Genomic DNA, 26,434 nt, shown 5'->3' on the forward strand with positions numbered 1-26,434 from the left:
TGCACCTGTGCAAACCCCATTCATTATTCCTCCCCTTGTCAGACATGCCTTCACGCTGTTCTCTGTGCCTGCTGTAGTACACTATATTAATGACTCGTTAAAAAACCTGAGTTGTTTGGTGTTTTTTTTTTTTTTAAATAAAAGTCCAAAACCTATCCCTATTCCTGCCTTAACACTATGTCACCCAAGCATTAGTGCTACGTTTTCTGACTGCAAGGTATTGATCCAGGGATATCTTAACATGTCATACACCAGTTCATGTCACCCAGCCCCTCATTTAGTCCATGACTGAATTGCATGCATCACATGGAATCTTTAATAATGATGTTACCTCCCAAAAAACTCAAATCCTACAAAACATTCCAGACTGACTACTTGCAAATCAACCAAGCTTCTTCTGATTTACATCAAAGAACTCCATAATGCAACATTTACAAGGGCTCCTCTCCTTTTCTTTGGCTTTTGATAACCAAGGAAACTAGCAGGACCTTCAGACAAGGCCAAACATCTGGCATGGCCCTTGTTAAACACTTCACGATTCACTATCGAAAGTCAAAGGGATATTCATTTAACCTAGGAAGCATTATGGACCAGACAGGCACCAACGATCATGTTTCACAACTTTAATAGAATATTCTATCTATTCTGTACAAATTGAAAACACCGTATTAAGTTACAAATGTGTAAGGTAAGGCTGGAGCACTCTACATGCCTGGTCACAGTGTTGATACAGCTGCTATTCAACTGCTGCCAGAAGTTGGCAATGGATCTGAAACTAGAAATGTGTACCTGAAGTGCCACACAACAACAAAAGGTAGTTTTGAAGACTTCAGAGCTTTAAATAAAACAAACTGTGGAATGGAATAATTTCAGTGTTGCAAGTAAGACACCAAAACTTCAAATTTATTGAACTGAATTTTGATAAATTTCCGTGTTCATAGTGAAAGGTCCTCCATGCTGGACACTAAGCAATAAGACTACTGGAAATTTTCTGGTTCTTTGGCTGCAACCCACTACCATCAACAGCAACAGTTTGGCCTTTGCATTTTGATCTTCATCCAGAAGAGTTGTCATTTTGATGCAAGTTCATTTCTTCTGTCTAGACTACTACACTGAGATCAATTCAAATTATTTGTTTTACAAGTACCCATATTGTATGCAAAAGAGGAAGATTTTCAAGTATATTAAAAACTATTAAAAAGCACTAATTCTGTCAAAGTACTTACAAACATATGAATAAATAAATAGCAAGATGAACAACTAAGTCTCAAATATGACACCCCCTTCAATGAAGTAAAATTACTTCAATTGGTTTTACTGAGATAATAAATATGACATTTAAAGCTGCTCAAGCACTAGTTCAATTTGTAGGTTGCGAGAAACATTATAAAAGGGGGGAGGGAACTAGCAAAAAAGTCATATTGCTCTATCTGTTTCAGCTACCATACATGTAATCCATTTACTTTAGCTTCTCAGCACATTGCTATTCCACAATTTTCAATGTTTAACAAGAAAATGGATAATCCTCACGTGGTAGTCTGGACTATTCCCCTATGCATAGGGCAAAAGGCTCTAAAGGCCTAGTGACATACTTAGCTACAGTGTACCAACGGCTGTAGAGTGTGCTTTATTTAAACCTCCTATTTCCCAAATGCATTGAAGTTGCCACTGTACATGTTAAGCAATAAAGAAAAGTTAGTGAAAATCATGCATTTTAAAACAAATTAATTTTAAGCATTGTTAATAAGATTGTGCCGCAGCGATGGAATATCCTGAACTGCAGGCCAGGTATCCAAATATTTGTTACAAGTTGTTCAAATATCACTTCCAAGTGGTATTTCCTTATTACTGTTGTTTGCATTCAGCAGGTTGGCTGGAATCTTTCTGTACAAAAAGGGAAAAAGAAAAAAAAAAAGGTTAAAAATCAAAATAGCACACAAGAAAATACTTCAAGAAATAAAAGAAATTGGCTATGCAGTTTTGAATTAGCTAGAGATATCATTAGCATGTACAGAAAAGCTACATGTAAACTCAAGCTAGATGATAAAGGTCTGAACAGCAGTCACTATATTTATTGGGTTTCCCCCTGCCCCCAACTGCTTGGTACCCCATAATATTTTTAATCTGCATTTGTGTTCTTTACACTCCATCCAGTAGGCCAAGGTTCAAACAAACAAAAAAGCAAACCACCTTCTACTCCCTCCAACCAGAGGCACAATCTGACTTTCAGTTCTTATTAAACAGTTTAATAAACTGCCACCTCCTCACTAACTCTGAGGAGGGAGGAAGGCAGGGAAAGTAGGCTGCTTATTCTGCAGCACGTTTGAGTTTTTTCCTTAGAAGCCTTGCCCTTTCTGCTAAGGTGATAAAAATGTAATTAATGTGTTGATTTCTTCTAGGTTCTGCATCACCAGCAGGTAACTATTCAACAGTTTAACACTGGGCAAGAAGTCCACGTTAATCTGAATATGTAGAAGTAGAAACACCTCCATTATGTAGTAAAACAACTTGCCCTGTGGCAAAAGGAAGTGTATTTGTGAAAGAGAACAAGTACTCAAACAACTAAGAACTTCAGGTTTTACACTGCACCTCTTGCTTTTTTGTTGTAAAACAGGATTCCTAGAAAGCAGGCGAATTTATTCAGTGTATTTCCTGTTTGCTTCTCCCTTTAACATTCTTAACATAGTTTATTATAAACAAATGGCAGTCACATAAACCTGCTGAATTCTAGTAAAGAAAAATACAGGTATAAAACATGACACCTTGAATGTCATGGACCGCAAAACAAAATGTTTCTTAGTAACTATCCTAAAGAAGAGCTTTATATGTTGTAAAAGAAGTAAACATACAAGAGTTCATTGTACATCAAGTAACCAAGAGCTAAGACAACTTAAGCATTTTGCCTGTAGTGAGGAAGAACAGGTGCAACTAAGATTCCTTACGATAAGTTTTGCCCCTGATCATCTGCACTAAACCCAGACTATTTTTCTCTTCCTCACCTAAACCGCTTTAGGGTTATAGCAGTCACTATCATTCCCACTGGAAGTCTGGATTAAAGCCAAATGCTGTTTCTTCTGCACAGATATGCCAAAGACTGTTCAGACTTCTTCCTTGTGGTTTTCTTCCCCCAGCACATCTGGCTAACTTCAACTTTGTACTCTCTCATCTGCCTGGGGTTCCAAATAACACTGATGTGAATTTGTTTTCACTGATCTGGGTCTAAATACAGCATGAATTCCCTCTTGAAAAGAGGGATATGTTTACACAGAACACAAAATTAGCATTCTCTCTCTCAAAAAAACCATAATCCCACTGCCACTGGCAATACATTGCATGCTATTCCTTTTCATTTTAAGACAGGCAAAAACTGGCAACATTTTTATCAAAAAGCTTTCCAAAAGTATCTTACTTTTTTTATAACTGCTTTGTATTTGAACATGGCCACAGAGTAGCACACAGCATCACTTCCCCTCCCCCAGGCATTCTGGATAAGAGCCTTAATCAAATAACAAACCCATTATGTAGAAAGTACTTAAAAATCTTCCCATCTCTCTCCTTCCTTCCTATTCACCTGTTGTATCAGACACACTTAGGTTGACCACTGCAACCATTTCAGCCAAATTTTAATGATCAACCAAAACCCTTATTGTATTTTCTAACAAGCTTCATTATCTTTTCTTTATACTTGTCTTTATTTCTGTAAACATTTAAATCGTATTATTGCATATAAATCTTTATCCTGTAAAAACTGAGTCATAGAAATTATGAAGTTCCTTCTTAAGGACTTTCCCATGTTGATTACTGCTCTCAGACAAAAAAAACCAACAACAGTTTAATGGGTTTTTGGATAGGAGTCAGTTGTTGGGAGAATTTTGAGAGGAATACTGCTAGTTTATGCTATTTTTAGCTTACAGGTGAGGCATATCTATCTTGACCATATATATAACATGTTTAAGCAGGCCATAAGTAACAAGGCAGCATCTCAGATCCAGATTCAAACATAATCCATTTTCTTCCACCATTTCAATAGCACAGCACTGCTCTTGCTGAGGAAGCCAGCATGTGAGCTCCTTATTGCTTTCAGCTACCCATCAGCCTCATAAAGCATCTCACAGTCTAATCCTGAGATGACAACAGTCCAGATAGACGAATACAATTTTCTTCAAGTTACAGCTGTCCCATCAGGGACACGCATGTTGAAAGACCCCAAGCTGCGCGTGTGATCAAGATACTACATCCATACTCCCTCAGGCAAGGCTATTAAGCTTGAGCTTGCTCTTCCCACAGTGCCCAGACTGCTGGTGACATTTGGTCAGCCAACCACTACCAACCCATTTATTGGCCTTAGACAGACCCTGCACTATTTTTTTTATCTCCTCATTCTAGCAAGATTTCCATTCATGCTGTATTTCCCTAAATTAACTTCCCAAGATATCTTAGAAAGGCAGTGAAGTACATTGGCCAGGCAATAAAGATCATACAGAGAGACTAACTGGCAAAGGTAAGGAGGAGTTGCATCTTATTTTAAAATAAATTTAGCAGCAAACACACATACTGAAGTTCACTACCAGCGCTAGAGAAAAGTAAGAATTATTCTTGTCATAAAGAGATTCTCTACAGTAGTCACAAGCAATGACTTAAGTTCATATGAAAAGTGGTAGGATTTTTTATTTTTACATCTTTAAAGTATTTCATAATATTTACTTATTCTGTGCAAGGAGTTTAAACTACTCTAGGCCTTTGATTCCAGTTTGAGATGCTGTTCCAATGGAGATATACCAGCTAAATAAGTGAGACTCCCACCTATTTTTTCTCTTTTGCTAACAAGCATCAGTGTAAAGCTTTTTTGCTTTTATTGGATCACTTGCTCAGAATTAAAAAAACAAAACTATAGACTCTTGCTACAATGGACATGAACATTTTTCTTCTGGCATTTGATTACCCAAGAAAACAATGCAAGAAACTTGAGCTAATTAGCTTATGTACAGACCACTTGCTCAGACATCAGCAATTACATCAGCTAAACTGCATCAGCTGCTCATGGACACAGAGGACATGCATCAATTTTAAAGAGGGAATTCCACCTAAAATTTGCAGGATCATAGGGCTAAAATGGAGAAGAAAAGCAGGTCTGAAGTAATATTGCTTTCATGACTTTCATACGCACAGCCCGCTGCATCTACCCATACAATTAATCTTGTGTCCTCGAGGATGGGAGCATAAGCCCACAGTATCCATGCCATTTATCTTAGCAATTTAATCCTTTCAAACCAGAGTTTTTTCACATAAAGTTACTGCTGAAAGAGACACTGAATTTCTATCAATCTTCAATGTTTAAACAGATTAGGCAGGATACATTGCTAGGTGATTCAAAGAGCAATTGAGCCTTTACCTCCTTACTTTTACAAATGACTTTTTGGAAAGCTTCCCATCTGCTAAAGCAGCCATGCAGGCACTGGCAGCCCATCAAGGTCTTGTCTGACACCCAAACAGACTTTGCTGCCAACAGTGGGATCAATGCAGGCAGTAGGCACTAAAGCTGATGTCCTTTCCAGCAGAGAAGGAAGAAAGCCTTTCAGTATTTCAAATGTCTTACCATGAAATAGTCCAGTTAGGGGTCCTAAAGCTAAACCTTATCTTTATTCATTTTCTAATCTATGTTATTGAATGAGAAAAAGCAAGGATATCAAATATATACACAGGAAGTAAACTCAGAGCTAATTGGAGCCAAGTAAGCAACCAGTCTGAACTGCCTCCTCCACAACTGGGACATAATGCTTCAAAGGTGCTGAAAATGAATTTGCTAACAGGCCCTTCTGCCACTGTTACTTAAAAGATAGACTAAGCACCTTGAAGCACATGCAGTCTCTCCCCACAGCAGCTTTTTAGTTCATATTTCAAAACAGCATTCTATATTACCTTGTCAGCTACTTCTCAATTCAAGCATAGTGTCAGTAATGTGAAATAAAGGCATGGAGAAATACACTAGACAAAACAAGCTACATTATCTGTTTTTGTAGCATGTTCTGAAGCTACTTTCAATCACCTGACTGCTCAGTCTTCCAAAGTCACAACTTATATATAATAGCCCAAGTTCTTTGTGTAAGAGATGATAATGATCTGGTTCTAACTGAACAACTCAAATGTACTTTAAACTGACAGGAGTGAGAGGAAGGAAGGAGGAAAAGTTAAAGCAGAAAGTGTTGACATTTATGTAGCAGATGGAGGTAATATGGAAATGACTGAACAGGAGAAATTGAATTTGAAAGGAAAACAGACCAAAGAACAAATATTTTTGTGTACATGAAAACGAAAACTATTCTAGATATAAGGAAAAGGGCGGGGGGGGGGGGGGGGGGGGGGAACGACAGGACTGAAAGGCAAAGAGGAGCAGGGGACAGGGAGAAACAGGACCAGAAAACAGGATGAACAGAAGGAATGGAGAACAGGATTAGGGGTATGGTCTTAAAAGTTAACAAACAGAATTCCAAGTTGACTTGAAAAACTGAAGCCAGTGGCTGACAACTTTTAATTGTAAGACAGCTGTGTAGCAGATTGCAGCAGGACAACATATAAACTGTTGTGACAAATGGATGTTCTACTACTGCACGTGAATAAACAGTGCAAGTATGTTGGGGCAGGGTGGCTGGCTTCCCAAAGGATATCAGATTGGAAATACAAAAAAAAAAAAAAAAAAAAAAAAAAAAAACAAACCACCAAAAAACCAAAAACACACACCAAAAAACCCCAACCAAAACCAAACCAAAACAGCACCACCACAGCTCAGTTTTGAGTTTAACAAAGGCAAAGAGCAGCATTATCTATGCAGAGAGGGAATGAGCTGGAAAGATTACAGCTCCTCCTAAGTAACCAAAGATTAAAAAAGATACAAGCCTAAAATATGGGGGGGGGGAAGTATAGAGCCTGTTGCAGGCATTGTTCTCTACGAGGCATGGGATGAAAGGTGAAAGATGACAGTACACAATAGAAGGAACTTTTTTTTGTTCTTTTAGATAGAGACAGACAAGTAGGAGAGCAATACCAGTTCAGAATCATGAAAGCTCAAGAAAAGGCCTCTAAGAGTGACTGACTGCCTTTGTCAGGCAGCATAAATAAGAATAATGTTGGAAAAGACATACTAAGCAAGCTGATGACTTCGAGGGTTCACAAGAAGAGCAGAAGAGATATTTAAGAAATAATTTGCAAGTACACTAGAAACAGTAGAGACACAACATCAAATCAGAAACAAGACAAAAATAAAGTCTGGCAAGTCTCAGTATCTTTTATCATGTGTATATAAAATACAGTTTGACTGCTACAAGGGCAAAGCAGAAGTTGTGCCAGAGAGGCAGAGAGGTCATTCTGAAAAATCTAATTATATAATTTAAATTTAATTAATCTCTATACATGTTTCTTTCTATTTTTTACTAATAAAACCTAAACTCTGAAGTCACCATTCCCCCACTTCTTTTCCCCATACAAGGAAAAAAACAAAAAACAAAACAAACAAAAAAAACAAAACAGAAAATCCTAGAAAACAAACCACATTGCATGGCTACAAATGGGACTCTTGGAAGTTAGGTATGAATGGAATTCCACCTTACCTAGAAATGTATGAATGATAAACAGACTTAAATTACACCTAAATGGGAAAAAATTGAAAGGAACTGTCAGCATGAACATAAAGTGAAATGTACAAAATAATACAGGAGGCAACAACCATAACCTTCCGAGATACTTCAAGCTTTTTTTCTACAGAATACCAAATCCTTTAAAAGGATATTTGATACTTAGCACAAATACACTTTGACTCAGAACTAACATTTTGTTTCTCAGCTGTCCAACTTTTTCCCATTACAGGTACACCACTGCATTTTGATCCTGCAGAGCAGTCAGAATACTCATTTCTGCCACTCTAATCCTGTTTGATCAATCTTTCCACAAGACAAACTTTCTTTAGTATACAGTACTTCTCATTAAAGAAAAACAAGCTCAATTCTTGATACGGTAACAAAAAGCATTTACTAGTGCTATGATGATGTACATAAAACTGTGTCAAAAGAGTGACATGTTAAGCCGCTGTTAAGACTTTCATCCAAAGATCAAGTAGTTTTGCATGCCTTCCACTTTTTCATCTCTGCCTTTATAAAAAATTAAAAGCTGATGTTTTAAGAACTAAATGAACACAAGTCTGTCATCACTGTCCCAGCTCCACTAAATGTAAGCATTAACTTTACCACGACTGAAGGATTCAAAGATACCTATCAGAAGGAGCACTAACCCTTAAGGCTGAATTTTAAACCAGGTCTCCTAAAGTTTAAAATTCAAAGTTGGGGACTAACTTTTTTTTCATTTCTAGCTGAGTACACACATGCAGAGTCTAACCTGCAGCCATCAGGACAACCAAAAAGAACAATTCTAAGAAAAAGAAAATAAACAAAACAAGCTAGTTGAGATTTGTCAGACTAGTTCTAAGTTGAAGTCCAGCCACAGAATATTTGAATATGACCTTTCTAAAGGAAAAATACATATCATTATTATACTGAGATACCATTAAGAAGTACAGGCACACAGTTCCGATATTACTTTTTTCTTGGTGCAGGTTGGAAGACAAAACCTATATTTTCTCAATTTATGGAAACATTAACCTTTCTTTTAAGAGCAATTTGAGTGCTGAAGAAGATGAAAACATTGCAGTCAGAAGCTAGGGTGACTTCTGTTTTTTAATAATTTCTTAATCTTTTCAAAAACTATTATAACCTTAGTTACATCGCTCATGATTACAGTCTGTGTTATGACTAAGCACACAAAAATCCTTACCTTAGGATCACTCTCTGCATCTTCCTCTTCTTCTCCCTCCTCTTCCCCCTCCAACTCCTATGACAAAATAGAGATAAACTAACAGAAATTAAAATAGGTTAAAAGTGCAACTTTTTGTAATGGAGAAAAAACAAAATAGCAAGTTATCCGGGTTGACTTAAAAGAATTCAGCATCTTCAAAATCTTAAAGCAAAATCTTTAAAAGATTTAAAACACAGATTTCAGCATGGCTTAAGGCAACCTTCCTACATAAGTTGCTCCAGTCTCCCAGCCATTTTTTAACTTCTACCCGACATGTTATTTGGAATTTTACAGTTCTGGGAGTAAGTATATATGTCTAATTTTGTTTTTTGTTTTGATGTCCTTCCAAACAGTCTCTGTTTATTTGGATTACTGTGGACAGGCTATGTATTCCCACATGGGATTTTGCAGTATTTTCGCACTCTGTTGTACACCCGCCTACATCCAAGTAGTAACATCTGGCACTGGAGACAGATTAAAAATACACATACAATTCTATCAAGACCCAGCTTAAAGAAAAATAAGAAAATGTTTAATCACTCTACAGCCTAAGCCCAGAAGTCTGCATCGCTGAAGACTATCAGCTCACATTAGACCACCAGCTTGGTAACTTCTGATGTACTCCACTATAGTGAACTTGATGACAATCAGGTATGTACCTTTAACCAATCAGCAGGAACACCACAGTAAAAGCAGTAAAATAAGAATGTAATTACCTGTAAAGGATATTACTTCATTTAAGTGTGGTATCATTTAGTGGTTTTGTGCAAAGCCTTTCACAGTATGTTTGTATTCATACAACACTACTGTAAACGGACCAGAGCTCTTGGTATACTAGAAATTCCAGCCTAAATTAAGCCTTTATCCTGAGCAGTTGCACGCTCTTCCTTTTTTACTTTACATTTAGCAAGGCCTCAAGCTCATGACAACTAAAAGCTAACAGCTGAATTCCACTACTGCCTAAGTAACAGATACTTAAAAATAAGACTGAAGGTTCTTATCATGCAGCACTCAAAAAAAAAAAAAAAAAAAGCTTGATTTTAATTTCTGACTCATGTCAGAAAGCAGCTTTCAAAATACTAGAAAAAAAACTGGATAAATGTTCTTGCAGAAAGTACTTCTGTGAAGAGGAAGAACAGCCATAGATTTTTTTTTAAGTCGGGAATGCTGACCTCTTTTGGAAAGAAGTATCATACACAAGAGCATTTATGAACAACTATTTTCTGCTCCATATAGGACTATTTGTGGAACTGGAATGCAGTAGGTAATTAGTTATCTATAAAAGATACAGTACGCATCTCACCTCCTCTTCACCTTCTTCACCTTCTTCAAACTGAAAGACAAACCCAAGGTTTTATTAGCTCTGCTAATATTTGCACAAAATCTTATGCAATAATAGGTCTAGCATATTCAAACACAATAACTGAAACTAAGCCCCTTCCAGAAGCAAAGATTAACAACTCACAGCAAGTTGAACGATTCTTTCCTATTCCTAAGTAACAGGAACCTCTTCAGGTTTTTTGCTATTCTCATGTAATTAATACTACGTACTAGTCTAATCAGAAAAGGAGGAGAATGTTTCTATCTACAGGGTGACTAATAAACAAAATGCTGATAGCACACATACGTTATCATCATCCTCTATAGCTTCCCCAGTGAAATAAAGCACAGCACGAGGGACTATCCTTTCACGAAAGAAGTGTCCGATTTCAAAATCTGCTGCTAAAGTAAACTCTGAATCTTCATCCTGTAAAGCAAGACAGTTTGATTTTTCTACTAAAAATGTGACATGCTATGAGGAACAAACAAAAGCATTTCGAAGTTATAGTTTTGAGAAACATCACACTGTCATCAACATCAATGTTCAGGTCATGTACTTTCAGTATACTTAACTTTGTAACAATAAAAGGAATATTTCAAGTCTAAATCCAGATTTGCAGAATTGAGATTTATTTTTAAAGTTTCCTACTTTCTACATACAGGCTACTGGCCTGCTGAAACACCTTCTATTAAAAAGGCTCACATAGACTTTGCTGGTTCTGACACCTGATGTTACAGAATTGTTCAGAATGCTTCAGATTGATTTTTAAAAAAATCAGATATCAGCCATGCAGTAGTGCTGAGTGGCTAGAGAAAATAATGACCTCTTCCCAACAGTGATCATTATAGATGCATTGGATCAGCAAGACATGCAACAGCAAAATGTCAATGGATTACTTGGAGAAGTCAACAGTATCTTTCATTTCATCAAGATGAAGCTCAGCTTTGGCAAAAGCAAAAATAACAATAAAAATACACAGTACTTAATAAAAGAACCCAAATAGTCACTCACTATAGAGATGTTTAGCAAAAAAGATAAAGCAGAGCGCAATCATCAATTTCAGAAATGTAAACTTACCAATGACTCTCCATCACCAGATACTGCAAAAAGAAAAGACAGTAAATTTAAGAAAAGTTTGTACAGTCTAGCCCACCTCAATATTCAAGATGACAAAACACAGCATAAAGACCTTCTCATACCAGAAAACACTGGTGTTATAAAAGTCTTCAGAAGCTAACTACTAAACCTCTGAAGACAATTCAGGTTCATCCTAAATTAAACCCACAGAAATTGCACTTGCAAGAATTTCATGTACTGCAATAACAGCATCAAAGCTGCCATTTTGACATCAAAGATTTTTGCACAGGAAATACTCTTTCTACAAAGATGGGTTCAGAAGGCATGCAGATCACACTTCTCCTCTCAAAGAACAACACATTTTGTTTCTGTATTAATGCTGTAATTACAGTAACCTCATTTTGCTAGAGCACTACAAACCCTCTACTCTCCCCATACACATGCTACCAAACAGATTAACATTTTCTCATGAATTTGCAAAGTATTGTCAAGAAGAGGCCCGGTACTGTAACCGGTAAGGAACAGGGTGGGGTTTATTTAAAAAAAACCAACCAAACAAAAAAATCCCCACCCACAGAAAACCCAGATTTCCCTCCTCTACTCAAGTGCCATGGTACTGTGATCCTGCTGTGAAAGTGATATTAGGCTCAGTCTGTTCTCAAGTTGAAAATGCAGTATCAGCTGCCAGCAGATGTCACAGTCTTATCTTTCTTACAGTTACCTCCAGAGTATGTCCTTTAAGTATTTTAAAAAAACAATACAAAACTATCACGAGCAAACAAATCTCCATTCCTTTCTGAAAGCAGCAACTACTTGTAACACACACACAAAAGTTTTTAAGTTAAAGGACATTTCTGTACCAAAAAACTCTTAATTTTGGAAATACTTATCACTTGTTTCTTATCCCCACATACATGGGGATTTGCAGTGGTATTTAGAAGGGACAGGTAGTTCATAATAGCCCACGACTGAATCAAGAACTAATGTCCATTTTGTTCAGTACATCTCAAGTCCACAAAGTAAACTGCTTCTTCCATCCATGTTTGAAAAAGAGTACAACAGGAGATGTATCAAGAAGAAATAATGTTTTTGGGATCCATCTAAATTGTTTTAAATATGTGAGTATGCATCTAACATTAGATAACTAGGTATCCCGGTTTTGGCTGGGATAGAGTTAATTTTCTTCATAGTAGCTGGTATAGTGTTATGTTTTAGATTTAGTATGAGAATAATGTTGATAACACACTGATGGTTTTAGTTAGTGTAAACACTACTTAGCAACAAGTCAAGGATTTTTCAGCTTCTCATGCCCAGCCAGCAAGAAGGCTGGAGGGGCACAAGAAGTTGGGAAGGGACACAGCTGGGACAGCTGACTTCAACTGACCCAAGGGATATCCCAGACCATATGATGTCATGCTCAGCACATAAAGCTGGAGGAAGAAGAAGGAAGGGAGGGATGCTCAGAGTTATGGCGTTTGTCTTCCCAAGTAACCGTTACATGTGGAGCCCTGCTTTCCTGCGGATGGCTGAACACCTGCCTACTGATTGGAAGTGGTGAATGAATTCCTTGTTTTGCTTTGCTTGTGTGCGCAGCTTTTGCTTTACTTATTAAACTGCCTTTATCTCACTCAACCCAACTTTTCTCACTTTTACTCTTCTGAGTCTCTTGCCCAGCCCACGAGGGGGGAGTGAGCAAGTGGCTGTGTGATGCTTAGTTGCCAGATAAGGTTAAACCACAACACTAGGAAAATTAGGAAGGTATGTATGGAGCATTAGGGATCACTAATTAATCACAGAAGAAACCACAGGAAGTTCCATCACTTAAAAGAAAGGTTTAAAGTTCTAGCATATTGGTTTCACTTGGTCAACACTTGAAGAGATTTCTTTGGCATGTTAAAAACCACAAATTGATGCATGGAGCCATCCTGTGGTAAAACAAGTCAACTTCTTTAGGAGATTCTACATGAGACACTTTCCGTACTATGAATCCTGTTTACACAGCACACCTAATGGCCAAATTCTACAGAGTAACATCAGAACGAAATTATCTGTTTGGATGGGCTGCAGTTTGCTATCTTCTTCTAGTAACAAGAAAGTATACAATGCAGCAGCATAAATAGTTTGTAGGTTTAAGCTGTATAAATACAAACACAAATAAGTAAAACACTGCATATTTTAAGAATCCTAAATTCTCGATTTCCAAGCTTACCCTTTATTGGGCTGAAGAAGTTAAAAAAAGAATCATTAGGTACTTGTTTAGTAATTGTCCGAACTGTGCCTCGACCCTTGTGTTTCTGTTTTTTCTTGATTGTTTTAACTGTAACATTTTTTCCTTTCTTCCAGTCAATAGTACACCTAGAGACAACATGTGGGAAACAGCATTTTAACACAAGACATCAATGAAAATAAGGAACTGAGCATTACAGCAACAAACTTCAAGGCAAAGATGGTGTATCATTCTCTAGATAAAGCTAGTGTTACACACACCAGCAACTGAATCTACTTGACAAGATGTCAAGTAGATGCATCGTAGCACTAGAGACTGTGTATGTTGACATATCAAATATTTCCCTAAATGAAAAAGCTAAATAGTTTGTCTTTGCAGAGTAATCACTGCCCCCACCCCACCTATACTTTAATACCTCTTTGCCCCAACTACTGGAGTTTTGTAACTAAGGACATGATTAAGGTATTCCAGAAAAATCTCAACAGTTGAGCCAGTAGAAAACAGTATGTTGTGTACTCTCACTACAGGCCAAGGCAGTGTCCATTTACCTTAAAAATAAATGCACAGAGTGGCCAAGGAGAGGCACATTTTAGTTCTCCAAAGAGCAGTGCTCAGACTGACTTGACAGTCAAGAACAGTAAGCTAGGAAGAGCTTACTTTTAAGTTCCTTTCTGCTACTGTGCAAACTGACACTTTTATCTAGTTAAAAGTCTCTCTCCATCCACCTACAGTTTTATCCAAAACTGCAGATGGCAAAGAATGAGTGGTAAACACAGACAGTTCTCTTCTAATGGAAATAATGGTGTCACTGTAACCCTTAAGCGCCTCAGAACACCCTGTCCTACAGATAAATGGTCTAAGTCAACAGTTTTACAGATAACCTGTGCAAAAAGCCACAGAAATATTTTCCTGCTCTACTTATTCCACTATCTATAACCTTATTCAGGAAACATGAACTGAAATCAAAGTTATGACATACCAGCAATTTTAGAAAGGGATTCCTCCATAAGACTTAAACAGAAAACATTTTGCTGTAATTAACTAAAGTTTTCTTCAAAATGGACTAGCATTTTACTTAGGCACAACTTTCACTAAACATGCAAGTAGACCTTTTATACCTCACTGCAGGTAAATACTCCGTTCAAAAGCCAACACACAGCACTAAAAGCCAAAACGTTTTGAGGTCATCAGGGTGCTTTCAAGAAAGCAACTATTTGGCATTTCTGAAGTGTTAGTTTAAAAAAACAAAACAAAACAAAACCCAACACACACACAAAAAACCTCCCACCAAAACCCAAAAACACATCCTTGAAGGCGGGGGGGGGAGGGGGTAGCACGCGGGGCGGGGCAGGCATGACCACAACAGAAAAAACACCAAGGAAGCTAAGAAAAATAAGGTATTAAAACATTTTTCAGTTGTGTCAGCTCTGCTCTGGTGTAGCACTGAACAACGGTTATAGAGCAGAGATCACTGATGGGAAGAGAAAGAGTTAGGTTAGACAGAATGCTCTTTTACCCAAAGAAAAACTCTAATATGATGTCCAACTCACTAGACTTCCAGAACAGAGATGAGAATTCACCACCCCAGTCGGTTTCTGAAGACATTTTGCCAAAAAAAGTTGCTGCATTAGCCACAACTGCCAGAACCAAAACTGCATGGCCAGTATATTCCAGCCTCAAAACTGGCTGAAAGAACAGATCATACATATGAACAATTCCTGCCAGATTCAGAAGTACTGCTGGAATAAAAATTGCTGATGAGTTGAGCAAGAGCCCAAGAGAGTCTAAGGCTACTCATCAGACAGAGGATGGGGGCCTATGAAATGTAATGACTAAAATGAATTTACCCAGTTATCTGGAAATAAAAGGCTTGAGATCTCATTAGTAATCTGTTAAATTTGAAAGGTGCACACTATGTTAAAATGTATCATATCTATGTATCTGTTACTTCTACATGCTGAGGCTAAGATCATCATCCTCCTCCCTACAAACATTCCTAGTTTTTAAGTCAGCAAAAGCTTTATTTTATCTTCATTAATCATTATCACAGCAAGAGAAAACAGCATCTGAAAAATACAGACTATTACTTCTGAGGGTTTTTCACATTTCAAGTTTTCCTTACCCCTCACAATCAACTATTTCAGGTCCTTCAAATGAAAAGGGATCTGTCTTGTCCGGTTCCGACTTCATCTTGTATGTTTTTGTCAGGACTGAATTAGAAAAGTAGTCATTGGGCCCAAAGTGGAACTCTAATGAGAAAGACTGGAAGAAAGTTCCATTATAATTTTATGTTACCACTGATTTTTATCTTTGAAATAGCGCATCAGCAGAATTACCATTAATCAAACTCTGAATACAGGAAAAAATAAGAACATGATGGCAAACATATCTGTCAAACTACAGCAGAAGCAGAAAATTAAGAATATCAACCAATTCTGAACATACAGGAAGCTAGAACAACCCTAGCTAGTATTAATATTCAAATTATAATCAGGTAATTACTACATTTCATTTACCTTTACATACAGAACTGCTGTCTTAAAAGCAACCTTAGAAATAAGTACTTTGAGAAAAGCCTTGCTTTCAATTTCTGTGGAAGCCTAGTCATCATCCTTTGACTAGGGATGATAAAGTTGTTATTCTGAATTCATTCTAACATCAGAGTAACACCACCAGGTTCTGTTACTCCCTCACACTCTGACCATTCAATGTCATGATCTTAAGAGACTGAAACAGACTATTTCTAATTAAAGAAATATTAGACTGCAGGAGTCTGTATTTAAACAGTGCACTCCACCACAAACCAGAGGGGTTTTTTCTATTTGGTAATAGCAAATCCCACAAAAGAACACTGGCTTCATAAACTGAAGCCTAAAATTATACACGTCTTAACAGGTTACAGCCTGAAGCAGGTGTTTCTGCGTATGTTTGAGCCTCCTGTGGCACGTGAAAATTGTTTGCAGAAATTCAGTTTCTTACATTAAGAACAAAAGGCTCCAGTTATTGAAAACTGCAGCATACACAATGCATCAATTTTCAACTCTGTAAAGCTTTCAAAACTGCTTGCACAATGCTATATATGCCCACTTTGCACTCAGGATCAACTATGAACTGTTTAAAAGCAAAACAAAACTCAAACTGCCTCGTAACAGGGGAAACAATAAAGGTTTTCAGCAGCATTGCTTTAGTTACCTGAATGGGGAAAAGGTCTGCAGATCAGTTCAACAACACAGAAGGGTTCAAAGTCAAAACCCCCAACACTACCATACCTACCGCACAGGCACAGCATGCTTAACAGTTACCTCAAATATTTTATTTACTCCCCCAGCAATATGCCATAAGAACTAGACCTAGTGCACATACAAAACAGGTAACTGCCAAAAACCCTAGCCTTCAATACGCTTCCCCAGGCACTCTTCAGACTCAGGCCAGAAAATGGACTGTTATCACTCAAGTCTGCCTTGCCATCCTCTATTTCTGAAGGCCCACCGTGTGCAGACAGGATAAGTAACTCTGAGAACAGCAGCCTGTTCAAAGATATTTATCCCTCACTCATCTCCTGAAGGCCCCTTAGTCTAAGACCCCATGAATCTCCTCACGTGACTGAAATCTGGAAAGACAGTGGTCAAGGAGTGATGGAGACTGGTGGCAACAGCAGCCTTCCCAACTCACATGCTCACAGTTTAAGAAAAGGAAGCCACTGGGAACCAGATGTGCACTGGAATATCGGTGTTGGATTCACATAGCCTATTTCAGCTTTACTTCCATTTTAAAGCAATTCAAGACAGCTAGTATGGTTTGGAGGGTGTCTTCAGCTAAGGCAAATCTCTCTCTGGCAAACATGCTCAGGGCAACAGTACAAACTTAGCTTATGCACTACCAGTGACTAACACTTGTACCCAAATAATCCCACAAACCATCACTGGGGTTATAAATAGGTAACCAGTGGCACTACTTAGCATGCAGGATCCCAAGGACTAGCAAGACAAAAATATCTGCAGAGACTGCATTTCAGTATTTCATTCTATACCTGCTAATTAAGAGACAATAAGAAGCAGCTTCAAGTTTCACATACTGTTTGAAGTGTTGTAATAATCTTTCCAGTAGTCTGTATTTGGACATCTTTGCTTTGGATATCAGCTTACCTTTGTAGCATGTATTTCTAGATATTTCCTGTAGTATGAGACATTCTCATGAAGTTCAAAAAAAAAAAAAAAAAGAGAACTTCCTTATTTTAAGCTACTTAAGTTATACCCAGATGCATCATCCAAGTCTGAATATGCTAGCTCAGTATACTCATGTCCAAATAGATATACAAGTAGAAATTCTATTTATACAAACATATGTGAGTTTATTCATCTGATTATAAAGAAATAAAAGCAAACAGTAAGGGAATCACTTATGCTTCACGCAGATAAAAGTTTATATATACAGGCTACAGCAAACAGGACTTTGAAGCACTATGACTGTAGCCAGGTAAATCTACTTTTGGAGGACCGTATCTACAGTTAATCACTTTGGGTCAACGGTACATCAGAAAATTCTTAACTATCACATATTTCTTTTAGTGGCAAAACCTAATCCCCAGCAGAATTAGTGTATTTATTACACACTGGTTATGTGAACTTTTACAGTACAAAGCTACCACTGCTGCACCAATTGTCAATAGCCAGAGATTTCAGACAAGACAGTTGCACACAACTGGATAACTGCTTTCAGTTAAGTAGTTAGGAATGCATCCTTTTGTCTCCAAATACAGAAGGGGCATGGAATTTGTCAGCCTTCCATTATTGGATTTCATGTAGCACTGGAATGGAACCTATTCACTATGGGTGAATATGCTGTCAAGGGGTTACGAACAGGGCAAGACAAGATAAACCTATTGATGTTTTAAGAGCAGTTCTCTTCGACTTAAGGTACTCTAAAACAAAGCTGAATGAGAACACAAAAATGCTATAGGCAAAACCAACTGTTCCCAAATCATCCAAATGCCACCGAATAGATATGGTTTCAAGGTAAAAACAACCAACTTCCTAGAATATTTTACTTTGTCCTTAAACAATTCATTTTCTTCATAAAACTCATATCCTCTCCTTCAGCCCTAGCAATATTTAGGAATTTAATTCCCATTTTCCTCTGTCTGCACTACCTGCCTTGGCTATTACCAGCTCAAGTGTTTTGGTACTAATAGGAGAAAGACAATGAGGACTAAAAAAAAGAAAAAAAACAAAAAACCAACCCCCCCCCAAACCAACCAACAAAAAACAAACAAACACCCCCCCCCCCCCCCCCAAAAAACTCACAAACAACTTTGCTTCAGATGTTATTAGTCTTTAAAAGGTATTTTGAGAAAGTCCTTCCATCTTTCTTACGTCGTTTTTTCAATGAAGCTTTTCTTGCATTTATTTTAGACTTTGTTAGAGGACTATAACTCCATAAGACAAAACAAAAAAACAAATGCAAGGAAAAAGCCACAAGGATTAAGTTTAAAGAAAGGATGCGTAGGCTCAAATTGCATCCCTTTCCCTGCCTCCCCCTCAAAAAGAGTTCAAGGAATAAGTGCAATCTGCATGAATTAAATAAGCAACAGAACAACTTCTGTTCAACAAACACAGTATCTGTTTCTGTACACCGAACTTACACAAGAAAACAATTTCCAAAAAAAGGCAAAGTTGTACTTTAAAAATTACTCATTAGGTTCACTTTTAAAAGACCATCTAATAAATTTTTCTATCCTTTTCAATAGGCACAGTATCCATCATCACTGTTTTTGATTAATATTACTAAGTCACATCTCTTCTTTTGATGAAATATTCAATATAGTAAGTAGCACCCAGAATTTTTTCCACAATTCACTTTCGAACCAAAAGCAGACATGTAACTTTATTAGTAAGAGTAGCTAATTCAGAATTTGAGGGAAAAAAGAAAGTGAAAACTAGACAGAATTGAGCCAGAATTTTAATGTAGAAACTACAATGATGTCAGAGATGTCCAGGCTAAGGACGAAAGAGCAAAGTGTCAGGAAAGCTGAAGATAAATCTGTAGAAGGCAAAGTGTGAAAATATTAGCCTAGAAAGAAACCACACACACACATTCCAGCCAAAAAGAGCAGAATGAAAATTTTGAAATGCTGTTCACTTCCTTTCTCTAATCCTCACAAGAAACAATCAGTGAAAACTCACCATTGGCTGTCCAGGTTCAGAAAACTTAACTTTTATATCCTGCAGATGTTTCAATATTGGTTCATCGTATTCCTAAGAAGAAAAAAAAAAAAAAAAAAAAAAAGAAATTCCCACTCAGCAGGCAATATTTAGAAGAACAAAATTTTAACCTAGCTTGTCTGTTCAACCTCTTCTTAAGAACGAACCAACCTTTGTAATTATTCAACAATTTCAGCTAAAGTTCAGATTCAGATCCGAATTTCTTAATCATAGTTGCAAAATACCACACGCCAAATTCTCAATCATTAGGCCTCATCTTCAGTAATAAAGCTGCTACCATGCTAGGCTGCATGAACATTACTGAAAATAAAGTAACTTCATTCAGAATATTTATTGCTGATGAGATTCACCCAAAGATATGCTTCAGGGAATTCTTCCTTAACAGCATTAAAAGCAATTAATATAACTGAGGGCAAAACTACATAAGCTATTTAACACAAATTCAACCAATCCGTGGGTATGCCTATAATATCCTTGCAAAAATAATCCTTTATGGACTAAATTAACAAAATTACAGGGGAAACAGCTGTTGTAAGCAGCACAAACTTGCATTTTAGTATCTACAAATATTTTTACAAGATCATGTCTTAAACAATCCACATAGTGTTTAGCAGTTTGGGTCAGCTGTTCTGCTTGTCCATCATTAGCCTTTCAGGCATCTTCAGGAATCATATTGGGGATTCTGAAGACTCAAAGATTTGGCCTCTCACACACATTCCACAAGCACTCACTATTAACTGGAAAAAGTAGCAATTCATTTATCATATGACAGAAGTTATTATTTTCAGAGGAGAAACTTACCTGTACTAATTCACTTAGCATATCTACATTCCTAAAGATAGTAAACCAGAAGTCTGGAATTCCTTTGACATTTGTCTCTGCTGCTTCTGCTTTTTCTTCTATTACCACCACATTTTTCAGGTCTCCCTGTGAAACAAATACAGGAACATTTAAGAAATGAAATTGCGACTTCTTAATATATTTAATAAACAGAGGTAGATGTACAAAATATTTGCCATCTCTGAAGCTGTGTTTAAGAAACATTTTAAACTTACACTGTTTTTTCTCTGTAAATGAAGTTAAGAGACACAAGGTTTATTTACATAACAAAACATATATACATTCAATTCAGATTTACTTTCAAATCATTGGGAATTCTTCTGTACAAAGACTAAATAGACCGAGTGACAGTTTCACTGACTTGACAAACAGAAATAATTAAAACACGTTTCTATCTTTCTACAAACAGGAAAAAAATATAAATACATTTATATCCATCTCATTCCTGAGGCTTCATATGCCATTTATAGCATTTCATCTAGAAATGTAAAATTTAACTTTGCCCTCTGAAATACTGTTTTAGCTTCCCAATTTTGCAGAACACTTGGTAAAGCTGGTTTTCATGGTTATTTTTCATTATTACACTGTCTTCAGTTATTAATCTTTTGTGATACAAGATTCCCTATACATAACTGATGTCCAATGTTATAAAAAAGAATAACTAAGTCACTTTTCCATCCCCCCAAAACAGGAAATTCACAGTCTGAATTAGTTGTATTGCATCTTTCCTTTTACACCACTAGATAGCAGCAAATGTATAAGATCTTCTGAACAGCAGCTACTTGGATTTTGACTAGCCAAGAATATGAAGCAGCAGTTACGTGCCATCTAGACATGTTTCTGATCTTATAATTGCATGGAATATGGCCTGTCAATGCTGTATTTACACAAAGCCTAACAAACCTTTTTTTGCTTATGCACGTGGGGTACCATGTCATGCTAAATTTCATGAGATCAGTAAAAACAAGGACAACAATTAGCTTTGTATACAGAACAGTGTCCAAAGGAAACTGAAGGAAAATGGGCCAAGAAAAACATGCAAAGAAAACCTGACAGAATGGCAAACACAGCATTGTAAGTAGGTCACTTCTCTGAGAAAAAGCAGCAAGCCACGAGCATACATCTCCAAAAATGATAAGACTAAAAGGCAGCCTACAGATTATATTATCCCTCATAAATCTAGATAGCTCCTACTGAATAGACAAGTAGGAATCCACTAGCCAGCACACATTTTATTAGGTTAATTCCATTTTATGACTAGGTGACATGTGTCTAATGTGTATTTATGGAAATGAAAGCTAATCATGTCCCCCAAAATAAAGGGGACAGGCAGACAAACAGCCAGCCTTCTATTATCTTGGGGTATCATGTAGCACTGGAATGGAACCCATTATCAGAAAGATACTGTTAACAGGTTACGAACAGTGCAAACAAAGGCAACTTTTCAATTCACTCAAGTTACAAACTTGAAAAAAGGCTAAACTAAAAGTTTAAAAGCTTTCACTGGACATAACAGTGTATTCACCACAAGAGCACATTACTGATGAAACCTTTATTTCCAAAAGATGAGTCTTTCAATGGAAAACACTGTACAGGAATTAATTCTGAAAATCCGATGTATCTATAGTTCATTACCCAGCTTGTACTCACAGCTAGTTTTTCTTCTTCCTCATTTTCACTGTGCCATTCTGACTCTGCATCTGTGGGTTCAGCTTCCCCATTTATAAACTCTCTTCTCTGTGTTAGAAAAATCAAGAATGTAATTGAAGATGTAAAATTGCACATATGCAAACAGAATTGACTCAGCTAGGAGACAGAGATTATATACATAGTCTTCCCACCTTATCAAAAAGGGGTTGATAGAGTGCTGCATATTTTCTCTCTAAATCATGGACTTCTTCATAGAATTTAGCTTCTATATGGGCACATTTCACCTGGAGCTGTTTCAAGGCATCAATTCTTCTTTTCACTGCTTTTGGTAAACTGAAAAACAAACAATTCTTTAAGGTTAAAAGTTAGTTGCCTCAGCATTATTTAACTTTATCACTATGGAATAGGCTGCTTATAACTAAATGTGATTTTTAAATAAAAGGCTTATGTCAAACATACATATTTCTTCAAAACCTATTTCAAAAAGCTGAAAGAATCCTCTCCTATTCAAGTTGTTCTCAAAGATGTTATTTTCTCTTCCATTCCCTGGGGCCATCACCCTCCCTGTGTAGTTCAGAGATCTGAAATTAATACCTCTGTTTACACCTAAACTTTGAGACTAGAGTTGTGCTGATCCATCTATGAAAAATAAGAACTGTGCATTCTACAGGGGAAAGTTTTGATTCATGGGTCATACTCAGAAAAGTACACATTGCCTATCTGTACTTTAAATTATTTAAGGTAAGCATTTATATATAGTCAAGTAAAAAGAACTTTTTTTTTTTAAAAAATAAGATGTCTACCAGCTATTGCCAGTCAAGAAAAAAAAAAAAAAAGCACAAGTATCTATTAAAGGCAAAATTTTAAAGTTTAAGTCTACTCTACAGTTAATATAAAACTAAGCTTCAAACTAGGCATTTACAGATCCTGAACTTTCCACTACATCCTGGACAGCAATCTTATAGAAATCATCAATCAATGCAGCATACGCCCTGACAGAATAAGGGTCAGGGAGGGAAACAGAGAGGAGGGGAAGGCAGTTATTTCTAACCAAAATAATAATACTGGCCAAGGAAAATATTGAACTGGACAATTTTGTTTGCAATTTTGTGTAAGCAAACTTAAACTCGACTCTCCCTTCCAGAAGTAGGCCGCTATGAATCATGGTTTAAGTCAACCATTTTTCTTAGTGAATCATTTGTTCTAATTTCCTACCTTAATTATACAGTAATAACATTCTATTATGCTTTCAGTCTTTCAAGAATTTTATTACACCCTGTACTTACGTTTCAATGTAACTTGAAGGAGTAAGCGCTGTGTTGTCAAGACGTTCCTGTAGAGCTGCCAGGACCTGCGGATTTTGCATCACTTGGTCTGCTAGTTTTTCTATGAGGACAGAAAACCACTTTTAAAACACATTTGAATATATTTATAGTGCTTTTGTCATACTGTGTGTCTCACAGCAGTCACAGTAAAAACACTATTTTCAAGATCTCAAACACCACCACTATAGTAAACTAATAATTCAAGCAAAACTACTTCAGTACTAGATTTCAGAAGGTAAAATTGGATGACAGAAAATGCACATTTCTCTTTGCAAATACATCAAATCTTTGCTTTTAGAAACAAGTAGTACATTGATGACATAAGCAAATTTCCTGTCTTCCCTTTTATGTAGGAAAGCGCAAAACAGGAGTTTCTCTATCCTCCCTCTATATTAGCAGTAGCTTATAAGCCACATATAAATTTGCAAGAGAAGAACCACTGAATTATACTTCCAAGACATTTTTAAAAGTGTCTTCCAGTTAGTCTAACTCCTGAAAAAGACTGATGAAAACTTTGTGTACTGTACAACAAAGCAGCATAGCATAGCACTGTGACCATTTTCTTGACAGCTACTGATTTTTTACATCAAGATCTGTAAGACTCCTCAAACAGTCTTCACAACAGTTCAGAGAAGACTATTTTTACAGGAGGTCAGATCTAAAATGCTTCCGGCTAGGAGTTAAAAATCCTTACTAATAACTGCGCAGGTGGTGATAGTGGCAAGACATTTGCTTTTCAAATCTTTCCATTCTTTCTCACTACTCTTCTCCCGAGACATTAAAAACAATAAATTGCATAGCACACACTAAATTGATGAAGCTTTTATATAGGTGGGTTTGTGTATTGTTTGTTTTTGTTGTTTGTTTGGGGGTTTTTTTTGTTTGTTTTTTCTTAATCCAACTTGACTGTAAGAATTATTCAATGGTGTCTACCAGTTTATATGCAATTTCCAACTGCCAGTCACAAAGGCTTTCTTAAAAAAAAAAGGGAGACCTAAAGAACATTCAGTGACCACATATGTGAAACATATTTCACTATAACTTACAAATTTGAGCATTCAGGTTAATAACAATAGAACTGTAGCTTTTTCACACACAGAAGTATTAATTTGAAAAGCATTATTCAGCAGTTATCTGTAGACCTTCCAAATGAAGAATAAAAACCTCAAGAGGACTTATCATAAAGATGCATTTTCCTACAAACAAGACAGTAAAGAACTGGCATACATACAGGATGGCTCATTTTAATAATTACACTGATAAAGATTACATGTTAAAAACTAGACTATACAGGCCTTATTGCAAGTGTCTAGTGCGCTATTTCACACAATAGTGAAGCATCCTAGTCACAACATAGGCAAAAATACTTTCCCTGTTACAAAAATACAGCCTTTATTTTTGCTCTTGGCTGCAATAAACACGGAAAACATCAGCAACCAGACAGTTAGACTAGAAACCATTGCTTTGCTTTCAATAGTGAACACATCCATAGTTTTGACTTTAAAGGTTTTGGAACTGTAGCTAAAGAAGCTTCAATACACAAGGCAATAGGCTTAGTCCACCTTTGTAATGTTACCTTCTACTATGTTTTTCTTACCTTTTTTGTCGCTTGCATTTTTAGCAGCCTCCACAGAATCTGAAGCAGTATCTTCTGTTTTACTAAAAGAATTGAAAATGTAATATATTAAAAAGGTATCACACTACAAAAATGTTAATATTTAAGAACAAAAATATTCTGAATTTTCAGTGTTTATAAAACTTGTCCTGTAGTAAACAAGTATGCCACTAAAAGACATGTATTTCTGTCTTCAAGTTTCTCAAAACTTGGAAGTTTGGATATGAAACTAGTTCTAAGATGAACAGGATACAAAGGAAAGGCAAAAAACCAAACAAAAAAACCCAAAAAAAGACCACCAACCAACCACAAAAAGCCCACCAGACAAAACACAAAAACCTCAAAACAAAAAACGCTGACAGATAAATTAATCTCATTAAGTGAATGGCTGGCCCTTGATCTGTACTAGGTCACTCTGGACAGGAAAATGTCATTACTCACAAGTGAAAATACAAAATACCCTTTTAGTGCAAGTGATGAAGAAAAACATGAGAAAGGACACAAGTAAGAAAGGAAGATAAACAAGAGATCAAAGTTCTTCGTTTCAAACTTCTAGATCAAATTGTTTTGATTAATAGTAAAAACATTCACTTCTACTCAAAAAAGAGATGTCCCTGTCCTCCCCATCTCCCTGCTGCAATGTCTTCTTCCATCACACTTCCTGTGCTGGAGAAAGAGAGGGCCCAGAATGAGTCAACAGCCAGCAAGCATTCCTTGTGTTCCCTGCCAGTTTATAGGTCACAAAATACAGAGTGGGTATTGCTGAAATTAACCCTAACTCAGATACAAAAAGAGAAAAGATATCATATATGCAAATGGCCATTATTAGTTACCAGATAGACTAGCTTATCCAGCTTACCCTGGTGCGCTGCAAGCCTCAAAAGACCAGCATCACGTATCTATTTACACCAGTTTAACAACACTGTTATTTGTTCCAAAAATGCTATTAAAACTAGAAAATAAAACACTGCCTTTTGCATGCTTAAGTCACACAGATCAGAGAAACGCTGAGGATCAGTGTTCTCTTCAAGTCTTTAGAGCACTTAAACACTGAAAACTGAATCAAGACAACACCAATTATGTTAATCCAAGAACAGAGTAATTCTTATCCAATACACTACAATCTCAGCTTCTGTAGCAAATGAGCATTTTGTCCTTGCTGTAAGGAAACACAGTCTAGTTAGAGACAATATTACCATTTTATTCTTATCCATGTTTGGTAATCCATTCTTCATAGGTAAAAAAATACTCTCCCACAGAAGACCACGTATACAGTCAGCTCTAACTACCTTGGTTTAATTTCAAGAAAACAGTCCA

General features: G+C 36.7%; 1 protein-coding gene and 2 non-coding genes across 8 annotated transcripts in view; all 3 read right to left on the reverse strand.

Moving 5' to 3' along the window:
• Positions 1–608: 608 nt before the first annotated feature.
• NAP1L4 (nucleosome assembly protein 1 like 4) overlaps positions 609–26,434 on the reverse strand; it is a 30,050-nt gene continuing 4,224 nt past the window's right edge. For 3 of the 6 annotated variants that reach the window (XM_030038980.2, XM_041129238.1, XM_030038978.2), the window contains 13 exons: positions 25,100–25,161; positions 23,464–23,563; positions 22,369–22,510; positions 22,178–22,264; positions 20,489–20,614; positions 19,649–19,720; positions 15,589–15,728; positions 13,449–13,594; positions 11,240–11,262; positions 10,469–10,588; positions 10,145–10,174; positions 8,821–8,877; positions 609–1,884 (listed from right to left, as the gene is read on the reverse strand). In XM_030038980.2, the coding sequence (XP_029894840.1) occupies positions 1,846–1,884; positions 8,821–8,877; positions 10,145–10,174; positions 10,469–10,588; positions 11,240–11,262; positions 13,449–13,594; positions 15,589–15,728; positions 19,649–19,720; positions 20,489–20,614; positions 22,178–22,264; positions 22,369–22,510; positions 23,464–23,563; positions 25,100–25,161 (1,144 nt within the window). In that variant the 3' untranslated portion in view covers positions 609–1,845. Of the gene's footprint in view, positions 1,885–7,604; positions 7,643–8,820; positions 8,899–10,144; positions 10,175–10,468; positions 10,589–11,239; positions 11,263–13,448; positions 13,595–15,588; positions 15,729–19,648; positions 19,721–20,488; positions 20,615–22,177; positions 22,265–22,368; positions 22,511–23,463; positions 23,564–25,099; positions 25,162–26,434 lie in introns of all 6 variants that reach the window. The other 3 variants (XR_005934133.1, XM_041129239.1, XR_005934132.1) reach the window with 3 other exon arrangements.
• On the reverse strand, positions 18,208–18,333 carry LOC115352246. The gene has a single exon (XR_003927047.1). It is a non-coding gene; the product is annotated as a small nucleolar RNA SNORA54 (small nucleolar RNA).
• Positions 21,830–21,957, reverse strand: LOC115352245. Its single transcript, XR_003927046.1, has one exon. It is a non-coding gene; the product is annotated as a small nucleolar RNA SNORA54 (small nucleolar RNA).

Source organism: Aquila chrysaetos, chromosome 16, assembly GCF_900496995.4.
Source record: "Aquila chrysaetos chrysaetos chromosome 16, bAquChr1.4, whole genome shotgun sequence".
Classification (NCBI taxonomy): Eukaryota; Metazoa; Chordata; class Aves; order Accipitriformes; family Accipitridae; genus Aquila; species Aquila chrysaetos.